Source organism: Lonchura striata, chromosome 13, assembly GCF_046129695.1.
Source record: "Lonchura striata isolate bLonStr1 chromosome 13, bLonStr1.mat, whole genome shotgun sequence".
Lineage (NCBI taxonomy): Eukaryota > Metazoa > Chordata > Aves > Passeriformes > Estrildidae > Lonchura > Lonchura striata.
The window spans coordinates 5,047,881-5,065,458 of NC_134615.1; the positions used below are offsets into that span (position 1 = coordinate 5,047,881).

At 39.3% G+C, this 17,578-nt stretch overlaps 1 protein-coding gene across 2 annotated transcripts in view; it reads left to right on the forward strand.

The window, feature by feature from the left end:
* The window catches only part of PEPD (peptidase D), a 147,285-nt gene that overhangs the window by 14,884 nt on the left and 114,823 nt on the right, over window positions 1–17,578 (forward strand). For both annotated transcript variants that reach the window (XM_021536684.2, XM_021536683.2), the window contains 3 exons: window positions 8,334–8,397; window positions 10,384–10,431; window positions 12,062–12,123. In XM_021536684.2, coding sequence (XP_021392359.1) covers window positions 8,334–8,397; window positions 10,384–10,431; window positions 12,062–12,123 — 174 coding nt within the window. The remainder of the gene's footprint in view (window positions 1–8,333; window positions 8,398–10,383; window positions 10,432–12,061; window positions 12,124–17,578) is intronic.

Sequence of the window (17,578 nt, forward strand, 5' to 3'; positions counted from 1 at the left end):
TGTGCGAGATATTAAATATTGCTTGTTTCCCCCTCCCCTCCCCCATCTTGATGTTTTTCCAAAGTACAAGCAGAGCATCTGCTATTGGCAGATTTGGTATATAACTTCCTTTGTTGAGCAGCATGAATTGAGACTAGTGTTTGAGTGAAACACTTACTATATATAGTGACCTAGAAATTGCACTTAATACCTTAACCACTATAATTCTTATGCTTTTTTTTTTTTTTTTTTTTTTTTTTTGAGAAGAGAGCTTTCTAATGAGTATATGCCATCAGTTTAATGCTACAAGAAATCTTTTGGGGATTTTAGTGTGTAAACATTTCCTTAGTCACAGTTCTTTCTGTATAGAGCCCTTGACTCCAAGGAAGAATTTTATTTGCAGAGAGGAATAAAGCAAAGGTTACCAATTGAAAGTTTTCTGTATTTTTATTGGGTAGCTCTTGATAGTATCTCTTAAATGTCTAATTGAGACACTGCTGCTTGAGGTAGAATTTATAGAAAGTCTAAAGACCTGTTCATCTTTTGGAAATGCCTGTGGTGGGAATAGCTAAGCAGGAGCAGTGACACCGTATACTTGAAGTAGATGAAGTAGGGAGGTCAGTGTTTGGCTTTTACTAGGATTTGCTGTGAAAGTCTTCTCAATACTTGATTTCTGATTTCTTAAGTCCAGTGGCCTGTATTGCTGCTCCAGTTACTCTGATTCTGCATGATGAGTATAGCACTGGGAAGTCCAGTATCACATACCCAGCACCTTGAGTCCAGCTTCATGCTTGTGAACTCTGCTGTTCTGCCTCTCAGACAGATGGCATTCACTTACAATCCTGCTTGCTTCCAGGATCAGCTTGAGTTGTCATCATCTTGATTTCTTTCAAAGTCCATTATTTTCTCAGAATCCATCTTTCTGCAGACTGTATCAAACAGAGCAGGGAGTCTTAGTTTACCTGTGTGCAGGTAGTTTTGTCTCTCAAAGAGTGTAGCAGTAATCTTGAGAACTGTGGAAAGGGAGTACCATTAAGGTAGTCAAAACATTGTTGGAGGCTGTCTGTGATACCAGCAAGCCCATTAGTACTGTTTTATTTTAAATCTAGCTTGATAGATTTTAATCTTCTTGTTTGAGATAGTGAAATTCCTTTTGGATATAAAGGTGATGGCACTTTTTTGGACAAAATCAGGAACATCTGTTGGTGTCTTTTAAAGTGTGCTGTGTTGTTCTTCCTAGCAGTTCTTGACACCCTCTTGTTTGGTTAATGCTTTACCATTTGTTAACTTGATGATATTGCAATGAGAAGGGAGTTTATTGGTGAATCTCTGACAGCATTAAAACATTGCTTTTGCATCCCTTCTCCTCTTTCAGCTCTGCATATCGTGATGTATTTCTGTTTTTCTGCTTTAAATTTTGCCAAGGTTGTTACTCTGTTTGCAGTCTCTCTGAAATTTATACTCTAAGCTCATTCTAGCAAGGACTGAGAAATGAGTTGTTGACTGTGTAGAACTTCAAGCTCTGAAGATTATGCTTGTCCAATTGTCTCCTCATGCATGTGCTTTCCCTCATTTAAGTGAAGAAAAATGTAATGTATTTAATGCCATTTGTGTGTGCTGCAGTGCCACGTACAGGTGCTACCTGCATGATAATGTATGCATTTAATTTGCTCAAGACAAAGGGATTTTGCCATAAAGTGGTGTTTTATATCATTTACTCTGAATATGAAAGTCAGGGTTGAATGGAAGAAGCAGAAAGCTTTAATGTGAAGTTCACTAGTTTTAGCCCTTCTGCCTCACTGCAGCACAAATCATCTTCTCCTGATTTTGTGATACAAGCTTGGACAACTTTTCATGTACTTTAGGCACTAAAACTTGTAGAACCTATGAGGAGAGTACTGTACCCTGAACATTATTGTGTAGAAGTCTTTGTTATTACTCTATTCTATTATTTTTCCAACTATGTTAATCCTTACTTTTAATTATTGCTTGTGAAAACATCACTTTCTGGTACCTACCACAAGCTGTGGCTCCTAAAGACAATAAGACTTGTGGATCTGTATTTTAATTGTAGGAGAGTCTTCAGCATGGCCTGTTGCTTTCTGTCAGTACTTACTGTCTTCTTCCCTGACATAGTAGGAGTTCCTCTAAATGGTTGTTGACTGGTTATTTTGCGATTCCTACAGCTCCTTTTTTAAAAAAATACATTAATGCTGTTGAGTTTTGGTGGTTGGCTGGGGGTTTTTTGTTTCGTTTTTTCTTGCTAAAGCCAGATATAGTGATTAGAAATGTAGGTAATTCCCATTATTTGCCCTAATACACATTCAATGACAGCATGTGTAGTCAGCCATCCAGAATACTGCTTTGTTGTCTGTGGCATTTGATATTAAATTAATACTTAATTTTGCAGAAGAGCAGTTACATCACATTGGTGTTTATGGTAGGCTGCACCTATTGGCTTTATTTTTGTGAAGTAAAGCACCCTTCTTCCAGAATAGCTGCAAAACACAAACAAGGCCAGATGTGAGGACTTAAGGGATTCTCTGAAACAATTGAAGTCTCAACATTATAGGTGTATAATTTGTTTAATATTCACACTGAACATACCATTTGGAAATTTTTTTTCCTACATGAATATTCTACATTCTAGACTGTGCAGTAAGATAACTAACCTTGAACTAGGAACTCCAACTGAAATGTTAAAGAAAAGCTAAATTGGGCTGCTTTAGGAAGAGCTGAATTTCATTTAAAGCTGGTCCACTCTAAAAACTAAAAACTGAAAATCTGTCGTAGAAAATACGAAGCAACCTTTAGGAATAAATGTTAAATATATTGAAGTTTGGATGAATGTTTAGTTGCAAAAGAAAGCACATATATAAAAGTGTATATCAGCAATTAGGCTGCAAATATATTAGCAAGTGGCTTAGATGTTTTTCTTTCAGGAATAGCTATCAGCTGTTATAAATTCTGTTCACAGTTTTTCTTTGGCATTTGTGATTTAGATCCATCTCATTTTACCTCTCTTCTGAATACAGTTCTGAAAACTAGAACACTTTTTATCATGTTAGTATTACAAGGCTATTGCTCCAGAGTCCTTGAGCATACAAAGAAGTGCTGCTTAATGGAATTCTTACAGTAATGTCAAATTTGTACAGATCTCTTAAGATTTGTGTTATGAATTCTTGTGCAATGTAATGAACAAGAGGTTTAAAATGTTTTTAGACAATGAGACCAAGTTTTTATTTGGTTTAAAGTGGAAATACAACATGGTTGATAAACTGCTGCAAAGAAATTGTGATTTGAATTTTGTCCAAACATGTAAAAGCTTTAAAATAATTTTTTGGTGTATTTATAGATATGCAGAACTGTCATAGCTGTTCATCTTTCTGACGGATAAACAGAGGAGTCAGTGTTATATTCCAATTTGAGGATCACATCAAAGTGGAGCCAGTCCTAATAATGTGGTCTGGCAAAATCTGAACTGGTGTGATTTGGCTGTGATTTGATAAAACTTCCTGGTTTCTAAACATGCCATTATGTACCATGTGAATTTAGTTAAACCAAATGGAAAAGTTTATTCTACACTTGGATGTTTTCACCAAGGTGGATAACTGACTGGGATTTGTGATTGCTAGTTTTTAATACTATACTCCCTTACACTTTTGCTGGTGGTTTTTGTGTTTGATAAATGTGTGTTAGAGAAATAAAGTACAGCTACTGTAAGGTATTAATTTATTCTATGACTTAATGTTTCACACTGGATTTTTACAGTGAAAGTTTTGCTGCTGCTCCCTCATCTCTTTTTTCCATTGCTACCTGAGTAGCATTTTGTTTAAAATAAAGTTGTCACTTGTTATCATTGACGGATGAATCTCCAATATTTGGTGCTTAAATAAAACCATAGCTGTTAAAATAAGGCAGTATATAAGAATTCAAATCTTCTTAAAATATAGCTTCATATTTTTAGGCTATCTTTAGCATTTCCCAGTCCTCTTGAGAGTAAGAAACCAAGTAGGTGATCTAGATGGGGCAGAAAAACATGGCAGAGAGAGGTTTCATGGGAAGCATCAGTAGAAAGTAAACAGCTTAATGTTTAACTCAAAAGAACTCAAGCTTTTTCATTGGAAATTGGGATGAATTGTAAGTGACCCACTAGAGAAGTCTCTTCTTTGAGGTGTTCTTTGTGGCTGAAAACGAGAAAAAGTAGGATCATATTAATGTAAATTAATATCAGTACAGGACTCTTATGTTTTCTTTCTGATGGCCGTGAACTCTGAGATGCCAGATTTTTGCCTAGATGCTTGTTCCAGGAGTTTGGAGTTGCTTTTTGCTGTAAGAGAAAAAGATAATTCCTGTTATTCTGGAAGTTAACTTATGACAATTCTAACACTTGTATTTGCTTGGCTGGAGTTATAAAACTATAGGGGGAGGATATTGAGCCTTTTTAGGGCTGATCTTTTAGGTCCGATTATTCTCTGTGAGTTTTTGCCAAGTTGTGTTGTCAGGGAATCAAAACAATTTTGCACACCCCAAGCCCCTTCCTGAGGCCTGTAAGGATCAGGTCAATTCTTCTGTTCACATCTGTTTATAAAAGGGTTGGGGTTTATTTTTCATAGGTAAATAGGCATGATTCAATAATATCTGGGATCATATCTTCCACTTGGGTAATCCTTCTCATTAATTTATAGCTTGCTGTGGGTTTTTTTGCACATAGTCTCTGCAGTGATTAATCAGAATTCTAAAACTGGCAGCCCATAGCAGCATTACAAATGACAAAGCCAAACCTAAAAGTTGTAACCAGTTAACTTACTCTGGCTTCTTGAGAGTCATTTGCTGGCAGAAGTACTCCTCATCCCTGGGAAATATCAGATGTACTTGAAATAATGATAACTGAATGAAACCTCTGATTTTCATTATGCCAGGTGAACATGTCATGGAAGATACCCTGTGGCAATGGTGATCAGTGCTAGCTTTAGCCTGTTTTGCATTCAAGTTGGATAAAAGTGGGTACTGAGCCCTGTATCTGCTCAGGAACTCTGCACTAGTACTTTCTACAGTAACTACCATGTTGTGCATAATTATCTTTCATTGAGCCCTACTAAACTGGGAAAAAAAAATGGAAGACAGTAGAGAGAATGTGGAAAGGTACATTGAGGATGACAGAATAATTGAATGGCCTGGGTTGGATAAAACCTTAAAGATCGTTGAGTTTCAACTTCCCACCATGGGCAAGGACACCTCCACTATCCCAGGCTGCTCAGAGCCCCATCCAGCCTGGCCTTGGGCACTGCCAGGGATCCAGGGGCAGCCACAGCTGCTCTGGGCACCTGGACCAGGGCCTGCCCACCCTCCCAGGGAGGAATTTCTTCCCAGTATCCCATAACACTCCCTCTGTCAGTTTGAACCCATTTCTCCTTGTCCTGTCAATCCCTTGTAAATAGTCTCTCTCCACCTTTCCTGTCAGCTCCTTCAGGTACTGGAAGGTCACAATTAGGTCAGTCTGAAGCTTCTCTTTTCCAGGCAGAACAATCCCAGCTCTCCCAGCTTTTCCTCCCAGCAGAGCTGCTCCATTCCTCTGATCATCCTGGTGCCTCCTTTGGACTCTCTCCAGAAGCCTCAGGTCCTCCCCAGGGCTCCAGGGCTGGGGCAGCTCTGCAGATGGGATCTCACCTGTGTGGGCAGAGGACCAGAACTGCCTTCCTTGGCCTGCTTTGATTATCTTGTTTCTCATTCTCCCTGACCTTTGGCTGCTTTCTATACTGCTTTTCTACATGTCACAGCATAGCATTTTTTGGCTCTAATGTAGACTTCATGTTCACTTTTTCCTTGCACCTCTATGGTTCTGCAGCAGAGTTGGTCTTAGAAATCTTTCCAGTGGGAGAGGCAGCTTCATCACTGGAGCATCGTGGCTCCTGTGGGATGAGTTTGTGGGAAGTGTATATGAATTTATTTTTCCATCTAGTTGGAGGTGCTAAATGACTGTATAAAAAGAGTGAGGCAGAACTGTGAGTGCTTCAGAGAGGAGCTGAGAAGTCTGGCTCTCAAGTTCGTGCTAAGAGTCTTGCTGACTTTTGAGCTAGCAAGAGGAAGATGAGCAGGGAGGTACACATCTGGGAATTGTGGCAGCTTGTCATTAGGTGTGATGAAGGCAAAAGTATCTCAAAGATGACCTAGTTTAACAACTGAGGGAGAGGATGAAGGATTGTGGGAAGCTGCTATTCTCTTTCTCTAAGAGAAAAATTCCTCAGCCTTGAAAGAATGATGAGCCACTTTTGTTCCTCAAAAGATTCATAGTGTACATGGAAAGAGACATTGGAGGGATTAAAGCTGAACGGATTAATATTAACCATAACCGAAGAATTAGATTAGTAGCTGTGTGCTGTAGGCTACACAATTATAGGAGGCAACTAGCAACAACAGGAACAAAAAAGTTGAGAAAGAGCTTGTGAAATGAAAGAAATTTCCTTATTGGAGTGATGGAAAATGAGACCTATTCTTACTTTAACTGCATTAAGTGAAGTCAGTAAAATCCAGCACACTTGTGGATATACTTCTATGAAATATTTACTTTACATTAAATAGTTCTTTGATTTAAACAATGCAGCTAATTATAAAAAGGTTCTCTGGATGTATTGCTCTAAAGAGCATACATTACCATAAATTACCATTGACCATACATTACCTGGTTTTACAGTTGGGATTCTTCTGATACCAGATGAATTGGTTAAAACTATAAAAGAGAACATGACTGGAAGGTGCTAAATCTGTTCATCATGTTTCTGGATTATTAAAACACTTCAGGGTGTGAGGAATGAAGGAAGAATAAGGAGATGCTTGTAGGAGAAAGAGTATACAAAAGTTGGAGGTAAGGCTACTACAATATAGAGGGTATATAAAAACTAGAGGATATAGTGGGTTTTTTAAAATTTTATGTGATATAAGCCAAGGACAAAAGATAAATGGTAATTGCTTTGAAATCTCTGTCACTGATAGGAAGAGTCTACACAAGGAGTATTGCAGAAGGGAACATAAAATGATATAGTTTTGTGTTACGTTTGAGTAGTACTTTCACAGATAATTAATTTTTAAAAATCTGTGATTTTCTTCTTGAGAACACCATAAACGGTTTCATGTTGTTCCTGTCACAGCCCAGTACTGTTTGGAGCATGAAGAAATAGAAGTGATAAAGAAGCACACAAAAAAATGGACATTAGGTAGTGCTGCAGCATCCTGGTACTGCCAGCAGCTCTGGTATGTGCCTGAGGTGTAGAGCAGCTCCTCAGGTTGCTGTTTGCCCTCCTGCTTCTGATGGTCCTCACTGCAAGGGTTAGAAATGCCCTTTGGCCTCCAGCCTCATTTATTCTTTCCCCAGATGGTTTCCTGCTCTTGTTGTGCGATGTTTACATAGCTGAAGCTTTGGTCCTGCCCACACCTCTTGCTCTCCCACTGTTGCTCAGGAAGCAAAAGCACAGGATCCTCCAAGCTCCAGCACCAGTCATGGGATTTTTCCTTCCCTTTTCTCTACTTTGCAAGTAAATAAGTGTTTTTTTATGGAAGGATATAAACTGGGTGATTTTATTATTTTGAGATCACATTTTTAGGATTATACAGGTTGTATTTATTTCAGTGTAGGGGACATGGAGATTTTAATCAGAGACTGAAGTCTCCTGAATAACTGGCTGCTACCATACAGTGAAGAAATGAGCAACAGTACAGCCACTGGTACAAAAGACAGCAGGAGAGCCCTGGAGGGGCTGACTGCAAGCAGATCCTTCACGTTCTTCTTGCCTTTAGAAAAATGTCTCTGGCTGGATATCAGGAGAAAAGAGTAGAAAAGATTTAGTTTTGAACATGGATCTGTAAAGTTTCCCATTCTGTTGGGTTAGGGGAGTGGATTTCTGGTGTCCTGAGGAATAGAGGCAGCAGAGCCCATGTCTTAATAGCCCTCAGTCTGCTAGATGGTTACCAGGGTAAAAAAAATAATGTTTTATTCACTCTTTGAATGTAACACAGGACAGGCTGGTCTTTTGTTATTTCTACGTCCTTCCCAAGTTTGGTGAGTTGGAAGGTTATGTATAAGTGTCATGGCAAAAGTCCCATTTCCTAGAATGGGAAAAAACCACTTTTGTTCTGAGAAGACTGTGCTATCAGCATGGACTGGATTAAAGCACACTTATTTTTGTAGCTGTGGCAACCTTCTGTGTAATCTCCTATTTTGAGAAATAAGATTAGTAAAACATTCATCATATCTGATTATTGTTGTGATAGTAGAGAATATTATTTCTTTGTCTGTTGCCTTATTAAATGTAAGAGCAAAGCTAAACCCAGATGTGTATTTTTGTTTTTTTCCAAAGGATCCATCCCCCTGAATTTTTCAAGAACAAATATGCTGTGGATGAAGCCCACTATGTGACTGAGGTAAGTTGTCTGTGTCTCTGAATATTTTTTTCTGTGAATACAAAATCAATGAGTGGCAATGACTTTGCTTAATTTTAGTCCCTTTCTTACTGAATGTCTCCTGACTTGGTGGGATCTTCTCTCCCTTCCCTATTACTGGAAAATGTCCTTTATCTTACACAGCACTTGCAGATTTTTTTTGAGGCTGCTCTTTTGATCTGAACATAATTCTTAATCCAAAGGCAGTATCATAAACATGTCCTGTGCATGATGAGACCTGTCAGTGTGTGGCTTTATCCAACTAAAACATGTTGCTAAATACATTTTTTTAATGCCTTGGAGATTTGTGGAGATTGCTGTCAAGGAATTCTAGCTTGGACTTCAGAGCCTACATTCATTTGATGCCTCCAAAAAGCTGTTGGGAAAGGCTGCCTCCCTCACTATTATTTTCTATAGAATCATCCTATTACTTGAACAAGCAAATATATTCACATTACTGGGTGCAAGTGTGCCCTGCTTAGTTAGGTTTCTGATTTAATTTCTGAGCAGATGTTTGTACACTTGTGCACCTGGCCAGCAATCGTTTCTGTGGCAGGAAGGCTCAGCAGGTGAGGACAGTATTCCTGCCAAGCCCTGTGTGTGACTTTCATGGAGAGCAGCTTGAAGAAGACTCCTCTGATTCTTCTGTTCCCATAGAACACTAACTCTGACTCTCTAGACCAAAAGTTTTGCTCTCATCAGCTGTGAGGAGGTTTTATTTAATTTTCATAATGAGTCCAGCAACAAAGTAAAGTTTGATCTATATGTCAGAAGTTTGGAGTGGAGGGAGCTATGGAGAGGTTGATTTTTGCCATGTGTGAGTTGGAGTCATGTAGTGTTCAGGTGCTCCAGTGCTCATCTGTCAGATGGTGAAGATTGCAAATGGAAAATACATGTTTTATTTTTAAAAATCACATTCATTTTAGCCATTTTGGGTTACTTTCTGTCAACAAATGTCTTTATTGCAGTTCTGTTCTCTGCTTTTTTACTGCTTAAAAACTTCATTGATGGGAAAAAGAGCTCTTTATGTGGACCAGTAAATAAATTTAAAAATGAAGGCTGCTTTTGACCTGGACTGCATGTATTGAAGTGGGAAGCTGTTGAAGCTTGCAGCATAACTGTTCAGCTCTCAATGGTTCCTTCAGCTTTTGCCTTTTTTGCCAAGGAATTGGCTTTCCACCATCAGGACACCAGGGGCCTTTTTTATAGAATAGCTTTACATCAATGAATGACCAACATGTGTAAGCGTGTTATCCTGATATTTGATGGGATTAAGAAATGAAAAAAATAAAGGGTGGAATCGATTTTTTGAGATTCACTGTCATATACCTTCTTTTGTTGATGTTAGTAGTGTACTATTAAGGTGGTTTAAAGTTGATAGAATATTGCTCCATGAAGCTAGGTCATGTGTTCAGTGCCTCGTGATGTGTGTAATCCAGCACCCACCCTTCTGCAGCTGCTCTGAAAGCCCAGCACTCTACAGGTCCAGTGATTTTGTTCTGTTTGTGAATGTTTGAAGGAGCCTAATAAAATGATTGGTTAGTAGAAGTGACCCAATGAGAAGAAAAGTAAACATTCTTGGCTAAGCATTTAGCACATTGTAGCATAATAATATTAATGCAGATATGTGCAGGGTAGAGCACACTGATGTTCTTTATTTCTGTGTGACATTACAACTTTTTGGCTCCTATGTTGTATCTTCCTAATGATGACAATAGACATGAGTTATAATTGGTATTTATGTCTTTAAATGACACAATGAACTTGATCACTGTCAATATTTTGTATTCTGCTATCTCTTGTTGCATGTCTCAGGTAATGCTACAATATCTGAAAGGTAGCAAAGGAACATTTATGTCTTTGCAGCTCATTTACTTTATATACAGTGAATATTGATGAAATTGGTATCAATGTGGTTATATGGAAGAAAAAAAAGACAAATAACAGTCATCTAAACCCTCTTTTTAGTTATCCAGTGTATTGGCTTCGAAGAAACCTGCTGTACTTCTCACTTTGGTAAGTCATATTTGGAAAGTACTATATTTCTTCAATAAGGATACCAGTTTATGCAGCATTTCTTTGCACTGTCATTCTCTGTTTTTTCCTCCCCATCTTACACCAAATTGGAGGCCACTTGTGTAGAACAATCTAGCCTTCTATCCCCTCCATGGTTTCAAGATTTTTAGCCTCTGGCCTTATCCCATCTGCATTCTGTCTGCCAAAAGCTGTATCGGATTTCTGGTAAAACATGACAAGCCTGGAGACCATGCTGGCCTCCAGCCTACCTTCACTGACTCCAAACTCCTTTTTCCTTTCATGCTGTTCTGGCCATGTCATGAGCATGTTTGGGCCTTTCTGTGGCAATCCCACAAGGATTCAGAAAATACTTTTTCTGCATAGAGTGGTTTAGTAAAAACAGCTTCTGGGAGGAGTGAGGCAATATCAAATGTTTGCTAAGTATTTTGAGTGGTGCTTGCTTATTTCTTGGGAAGAAGCATGAATGAGTGGAAGTGAAGACTGCAAGTTTCTCTTTCCCATCACCTCTCTCCCAGCTGCTCCCCTGCTTTACAGGTGTTTTGTAAACTCCTACTATCTGTTTTATTGTCTCTAATATTTATAAAATTTATTTGCTGACTCTGAGCTTTCCCTTACATTACAGCAGATGCAGTTGCAGCTCCTGAATTTCTTGTTTTCCCATGATAGAGACCAGACAGAAGTCATAACAAAAAAATCCTTCCTTAGGAAGTTACATGGCCTCATATCTGAATTCTTTATCCATTAAGAACAGAGGCCCTAAATAATTTTCAGTCTTTCTTTCACTTATATTTGTATATACACATATACTCTTAAAAGATGCCCCTATGTCTTAATTTCACATTCTTTAAGAGAAATTAGAGAAATTTAATGTTTGACTATCTTGTGCTTCTGACTGTGTACTTTTTCACATGGAGTTGTTATCACTCTGGGAGCATCCTGTTGTAATCAGGAATTTTCACATAATTTGTGGCTGAGAGGAGGGTGCTGTGGTGCTTTCACATTCCTCCCACTGCTGTGAAGTATTCAGAGAAGGGAAGAGCATTTCACTGCTGCTGAATGGAAACCTGGTCCTCTCCTCCTGTGGTCTCGTTCCAGAACTGCTGCTCTGCAGGGTTCCCCAGGCACATGTCAGAAGTGTTCATCTGCTGTGTAGCAGCCAAAATACTCTTGCTTGAATAGAAAGCTGTAGGGGAGCAGCAAGCAAATTTAAATAGTAACATTGTCAAGGCTGGTCATAACAATTTATTTCAATATTAAATTACTTTAGAAGAAGCTTTGCCTATTTTTCATTCTCTTGCCCTCTATAATTATATTAGAGGTCTCACACCTCTCTCTCAAGACATAAGGACATTAGAAATCAAAGCTTGTCTTGTTCCTAAGCAGCAGATCCTGACCCGATTTCTGTGCTGGTCTCCTATGGAACTAATTATTTCTTATATTGGACTGTATTTGAACAAACAGCTGGGGGGTTTTTATTTATAGTGATTCAGGTAAACTTATGTGTAAGTTTTCCCAAATACTACTGCAATCAAGTTCTCCCCATGATTTAAATTTTAAATATACTTGTTTGGCTCAGAATCACAGTCCTTTTTAATCTTTTTCCTCCCAGCGTGGTGTTAATACTGATAGTGGAAATGTCTCCAAAGAAGCTTCCTTTGAGGGGATCAGCCAGTAAGTGACACAGCTTTTTTGTACATTAATTGTTACATGTTAAATGGTTATGTTGAATTAATTTTAAATTTCAAATTAAATTGTGTTTTTTCTTGATGAAAGGATGTTGAATGGCAGATCAGATGCCAAATAAAGAAGTTCTGATAAATGTTTCTAATGACTTGAAGTACAATTGTTTTTTTTTTGGCAATCTCTCTTGCATCTAAATTAATCCAGATTTTCTCTTTGTGCTTATACCCATCCTCATATATCCATTTCCACTTTTGGGATTGGAATATTTGTTTTTCAGATTGAAGAAAAATTAATCTTTAAGAGTAGTCTCTTTCTCTTACTAAGTTCCTTGTACATTATTAATCTAGGTATTATGGATTCTGGTAATGCACAGTCTTCTGAAAAAATGTTACATTGCAGGTATAAAATAAATTCACAAATCACATAAAAAAGGAATAATCATTTCTCTGTCAAGATGTGAGCTTTTAGTGTCCCTTAATGCTGTCCTTTTAAGAAATGTGGCTACTAGTGAGGTGAAAATGTCTTCTTGCATGCAGTATTTTGATAGGGCAGCAAATAGAAATACATTGCAGCTTGCTCTGGTCTGTGAGGTTGTTGGCCTCAATTTTTAATGAAATACAACTTCTGTTCTGTTACGATATCTTTTAAAGAAGATAATTTTCTGTTTTTAGCTCAAGTGTATGGCAAAAAAGAAACAGACGCCCATCACTAAAAAGCCTGTTAAAATAAGCAGTTGTGCTGAGATGTTGATCATTGACTCCCAGGCACCTCACTGTATTTTTTTCCATTTTCCTCTGTCAGCAGCATGTTAATTCTACAGAGAGGATGGTAGGGCACAGAATTTGCTGTGAGCCTGGGCATTCATTTGTATAATCTGAGCATGCTTTCTGCTGGGATTGTTTCTTTGTGTCAAGCAATCTGAAATCTGGAATCTGATTTCATAATTAGTTCTCCCCTCTGTATCCTAAATGGCAGTTTAATGGTTCTGTCAGGGATATTGGGAACAAGGTGCCAGGTATTTAGACAGCTTTTGCTGCCCAATAGGTATGCCACAATACATGCAGGTTGCTTCTAACGAGTGTTTGGTGTCCTCCCTGCTGTTACAGCCAGTGTGAGTTCTGTAGCTTTGTCCAAGATGTCATCTTACACTCTCCACATACAGGTGGACTCCAAAATCTGTGTGGAGCAATATCTGCAGTTTTATCTGATACACTTCCACATGAAGTACAAACAGTTATTCGCTTCACTGCCAATTCTTTATTGGAATGATGTACAAAAGTATGTTTGAACTACCAAAAACCCCCTTTTTTACCCTGAATTTCACTAAACTCAGTTTAAAGAGTTTCATTAGCCCATTCACTAGTCAACATTAAGTTAGGAAGCCACTCCATTTAGCACTTCATTTGAGATTTTAATAGAGTGTCTCCTACAACACTGAATGATATTTAAGCATTGGCTTCTCAATTGGTGCTGAACATGCTGTGTGTGTGCTCCAGGAGGAGTGCTTCTCCATTCCCAGCAGGGATTGCCAGCTGGGAATTCTCTTTAAGACTTGGCACATGTTCATCCCTCTCCACCCCTAGGCACTAGGTCATTCATTTTGCTGCCTTTGACAGGTCTAGTTGGTACCTTCCCCTCCCAAGCTCACAGTATGGAAGAGCATGCACTGATATTGTTTTTGGATCAAATCCCCTCTGACAGAGACCATGTCTTCAAACCACTTGTCACTCCAGTCTTTCTTTGATCTCTCTTTTTCTCTTTGTGTCTTATCCTGGGCTGTGGTGGCTCTGGTGAGCTTGTGCTTGGTCCACGTGCAGGGGGTAACTGGTGGTCTGGAGGAGGGGGTGAGCTTCCTTTTAAACTGCTTGCCTCAGAATTTTGTAACTGTCTATATAAACCAATTCATTTCATATTTGGTTTCAACATAGACCCAAAACGAGTTCAACTTTCCTCCTTTCCTGTTTCTTCACCTCTCCTGTAGCAAATGTTTCTGTTATAGAAAGATATATTTCAGATGTATTGATTGCTTCCAAGAGGATTACACCCAGATCAATGTGTTCCTTCAAACTGCTCCCTCCTGGCTGTGCCTTGCTGGAACTCTCAGTCCTCAGCTCAGCCAGGCTCTGCCCTGGCCATGATACTCTATTTTATGCCTGATCTCCTGTTTTGTTTTCTGGCTTCCTGGCTAAGATCTAATTTCTTGCTAGGATCATTTTGTGTTTCTCTTGCTCCCGTATGTCTTTTTTTCTCCTAGGTTGACCTTGCCCAGTAGGGGTGGGGGCTGTAGGGGGTATTTAATGATGGATAATAATGAAAATACTGTCTAATTTCCTGAAAAAGGTCAATCTTACTCTTTTTGCAGGCTGTTCATCTGCTTCTGTGAGAAGCTGTCTTTTTCTTGCCCTAGTAATGTTGCTTCCCTGCCTTACTTTTGAACCTTTTGAACTTCTTCTGGAGCACTATTACCTAAGCTATTTGGTTAATTTTTCTACTGTCATAAATAGTAATTTGAGACAAAATGACTGCTGTGGTCATGGGTTATTCCTGTGCCCTGAGGATCACTCTGAAGTTATTTTTGTCATGCTAGCAATAGCCAAACTTGATTCTATCATGATTATAGAATCTGTAGTGGTGAATTATTTCATGGTTTCCATTAGTTTAGCTCTCTCATATAGCAAGGCATGTTGCCCTTCAGAAAAGCTGGTGTGTTGCTGCAGGCTGTGGGAACAGGGGCCAGTGGTATACAGAAAGTTCCTTGCTCAACAGAGGGTCACTGAGGGACCAGCCTGGGACAGGGATTAAAACAGGAGACCTGGACCATGTCCTAGTGCTACTCCTAGTAACTCTCCTCAGGTCAGCTCTGTTTGCAACTCTTCAGAATCCTACAGAAGGGGATTGCTCACTTGCCCCAGAAGGCTGAAGCATAGAAGGCAGATTTCGAATGTAGTTCCAGTGTTTTCTTTTCTAGAAATTCCTATTTCTGTTTGCTAATAGAGACCAGTTCTGCGTTTGCAGTTTTTTTCCCTAATTCATGGATACATTCTTCAAATGTGCAGGATTTTCTTTAATCTGATTTTGTCAGTTATGTAGCTCTTGTAAAAATGCTTTGAGAGGATGTGACTCACCATACAGAAAATGTATTTTTAACCTGTAGGGTTGAACAGTAATGTGCCATATACTTTAAAGCACTGTTGACTAAATCTTTGCTCACTGTGTTGGCAGGGTTTTTTCACCCTCAGAGTCAATTGAGGTAAATGATGGACAGTTTAAGCAATGTACCTAATGTTTAAAGTTTTGCAGTGAATTCCTCCTTTCATAATGAATAGCCAAATCAGTTCATTAGGACAAAGAATCTCCATGTTGAAGAAGAGAAGAAAATTCTAACATTGTGTATCAATATGTTTTAGATTTTTATCACTGTAGACACACACAGTGTATTAATTAAACTGACAAAAAGAAGTCTCATTATACAGAGCTTTTATATGGGAGGTGTAGATTTCTAGGGTTATTTTAACTAATGAATTTGTCTTGCATGTGAAAGGACAACTCAGTATGAAATCAATTTGGACATGCCTTAAAATGTAGCATTTCTTAGTTCTGCATTGATTAAATGGGAGCACTAATATGTACCAGATTGCAACTGTAGCAAATGCCAATTTGTTTTCTTCCTCAAGACCACATATCTCATCATCTAAGTACTGTCAATTTGCAAATTGGAGAAAAATGTAGAATTAGATTGCGCTGCCTAATCCTCCTAACATGAGGATAGTACATGTTTTGTTACGAACAAATTGCTTGCTGTCTAGTGAGATCAAAACTTTGCTGGGAGGCCATGGTCAGGGGATATTATGTAGGGTTTTGTGCACAAATTCTGTGAATTAAGCACCATTTGAATACTCATACTGTTGGTGGTGAAAAGCTGTTGAGTTTAACGTAACTTTCAGGACATGGTTGGTTTGTTCAGCTGCCTTGCTGGTAGGTGCCCTGGTGCTGGCCAGGACAGGGTTGGTTTTCTGTCCAGGATGGGGCACGGCCAGGACCCAGGTGTTGTTCTGTCCCAGCTCATGTCAGGGCTGGGGCTGGGACTCTCTTGCTTTGGAGAAGAAGGGTGTTCATTCCTGCAGAGAAATGTGATGGGCAGAGTGGTCCCATTCGGTATTTTGTTTATTGTCAAGGGCTTTCTATGTAAATATTTTCTTTGACTTACACCTTTTGTCATTAATTTTGTTGCTGTTGCTGTTCATTTTCTTATCTCATTGCTGTTTCCAGAAAATTATTCTTGTCTCAACCCATCATCTTTGCCTTTTGTACTTTCACTTGGAGGGGGAGGGGAAGCAAGTGACACTGTGGTTCTAGTGGGAGCACTGAAGAAAGAAAATGGGGTGACTTTTGAAGGACTATTCTGCTCCAAAGGTTTGAAAGTTCACCCCTGAACAGCTACAGGACCCTGTTAAAGTGATAAAATATGTGACAGCAGAAAAGCTGTGGCAATTCCAGAAGGGCACAAAGTCATGCAACATGCTGGGCTCTGGCTGTGATTTATCAGACATTAGACAGCACCCTCAGGGGAGGAGGAGGAAAGCAGAGCAACAGGTGCTGTGGGCACTCCCAACTGCAGCTGAGCCAGAGGAACAACCCGTGCTGGGAGCAGTTGCATCTGTACAGAAAAAGAAATCCAAGACAATCCATTTGCTTAGTGAGGGATGAAGAGGAAGTAGGGTCCTCACAACAGGAGGAAAAGGCAGAGCCAGAGATAATCACCTGATCCCTATCCCCAGGTGAGCTGGGAGATGTGCAAAAAGATTTCAGCTGCCAGCTGGGAGAGCCCCATGTAACCCAGCTGCTGCAGTGCTGGAATATCGTGGCCCACAATATGAATTCAAGGAGTGAAGCCAAGAAGCTGGGATCCCTGTCCCAGAATCTGGAATTGACCAGGGGATTAGAAAATGAGCAGAAACTCAGTCTCTGGAGTCAACTCCTGTCAAGCATGAGGGAAAGGTATTCTCTCAAGGATGATATAATGCAAAGAGAGAAGTGGAATGCCATGGAGCAAGGTATCCAGTACCTGAGAGAGTTATCTGTGCTGGAGGTACTCTATAAGTATTCAAAACAGTCCCCTGTAAATCCAGATGACATCTGGATGTGGTAGAAGTTCCTATGGAGCATGCCATCACTGTGTGCCAGCTCACTGGCAGCAAAGTCATCAAATAAGAACAGTCAGTGGATAATTAGGTTATTAAATGCAAGCTATATGAAGGATTTCTTACCCAGCATGGTTCTGCATCACATCTGTGGAAAGACTGTCCAAGGATATCCAACAATTTAAAGAGGATCACCAAAAATTTAAAGAAGTGTCCCATGCTCTGCCAGTACAGAGCAGTTCCTTGTTATTTGGAACAAGTCTCAAGACTTGCTTGAGAGAGAGGGGACACAGCATGAGGTA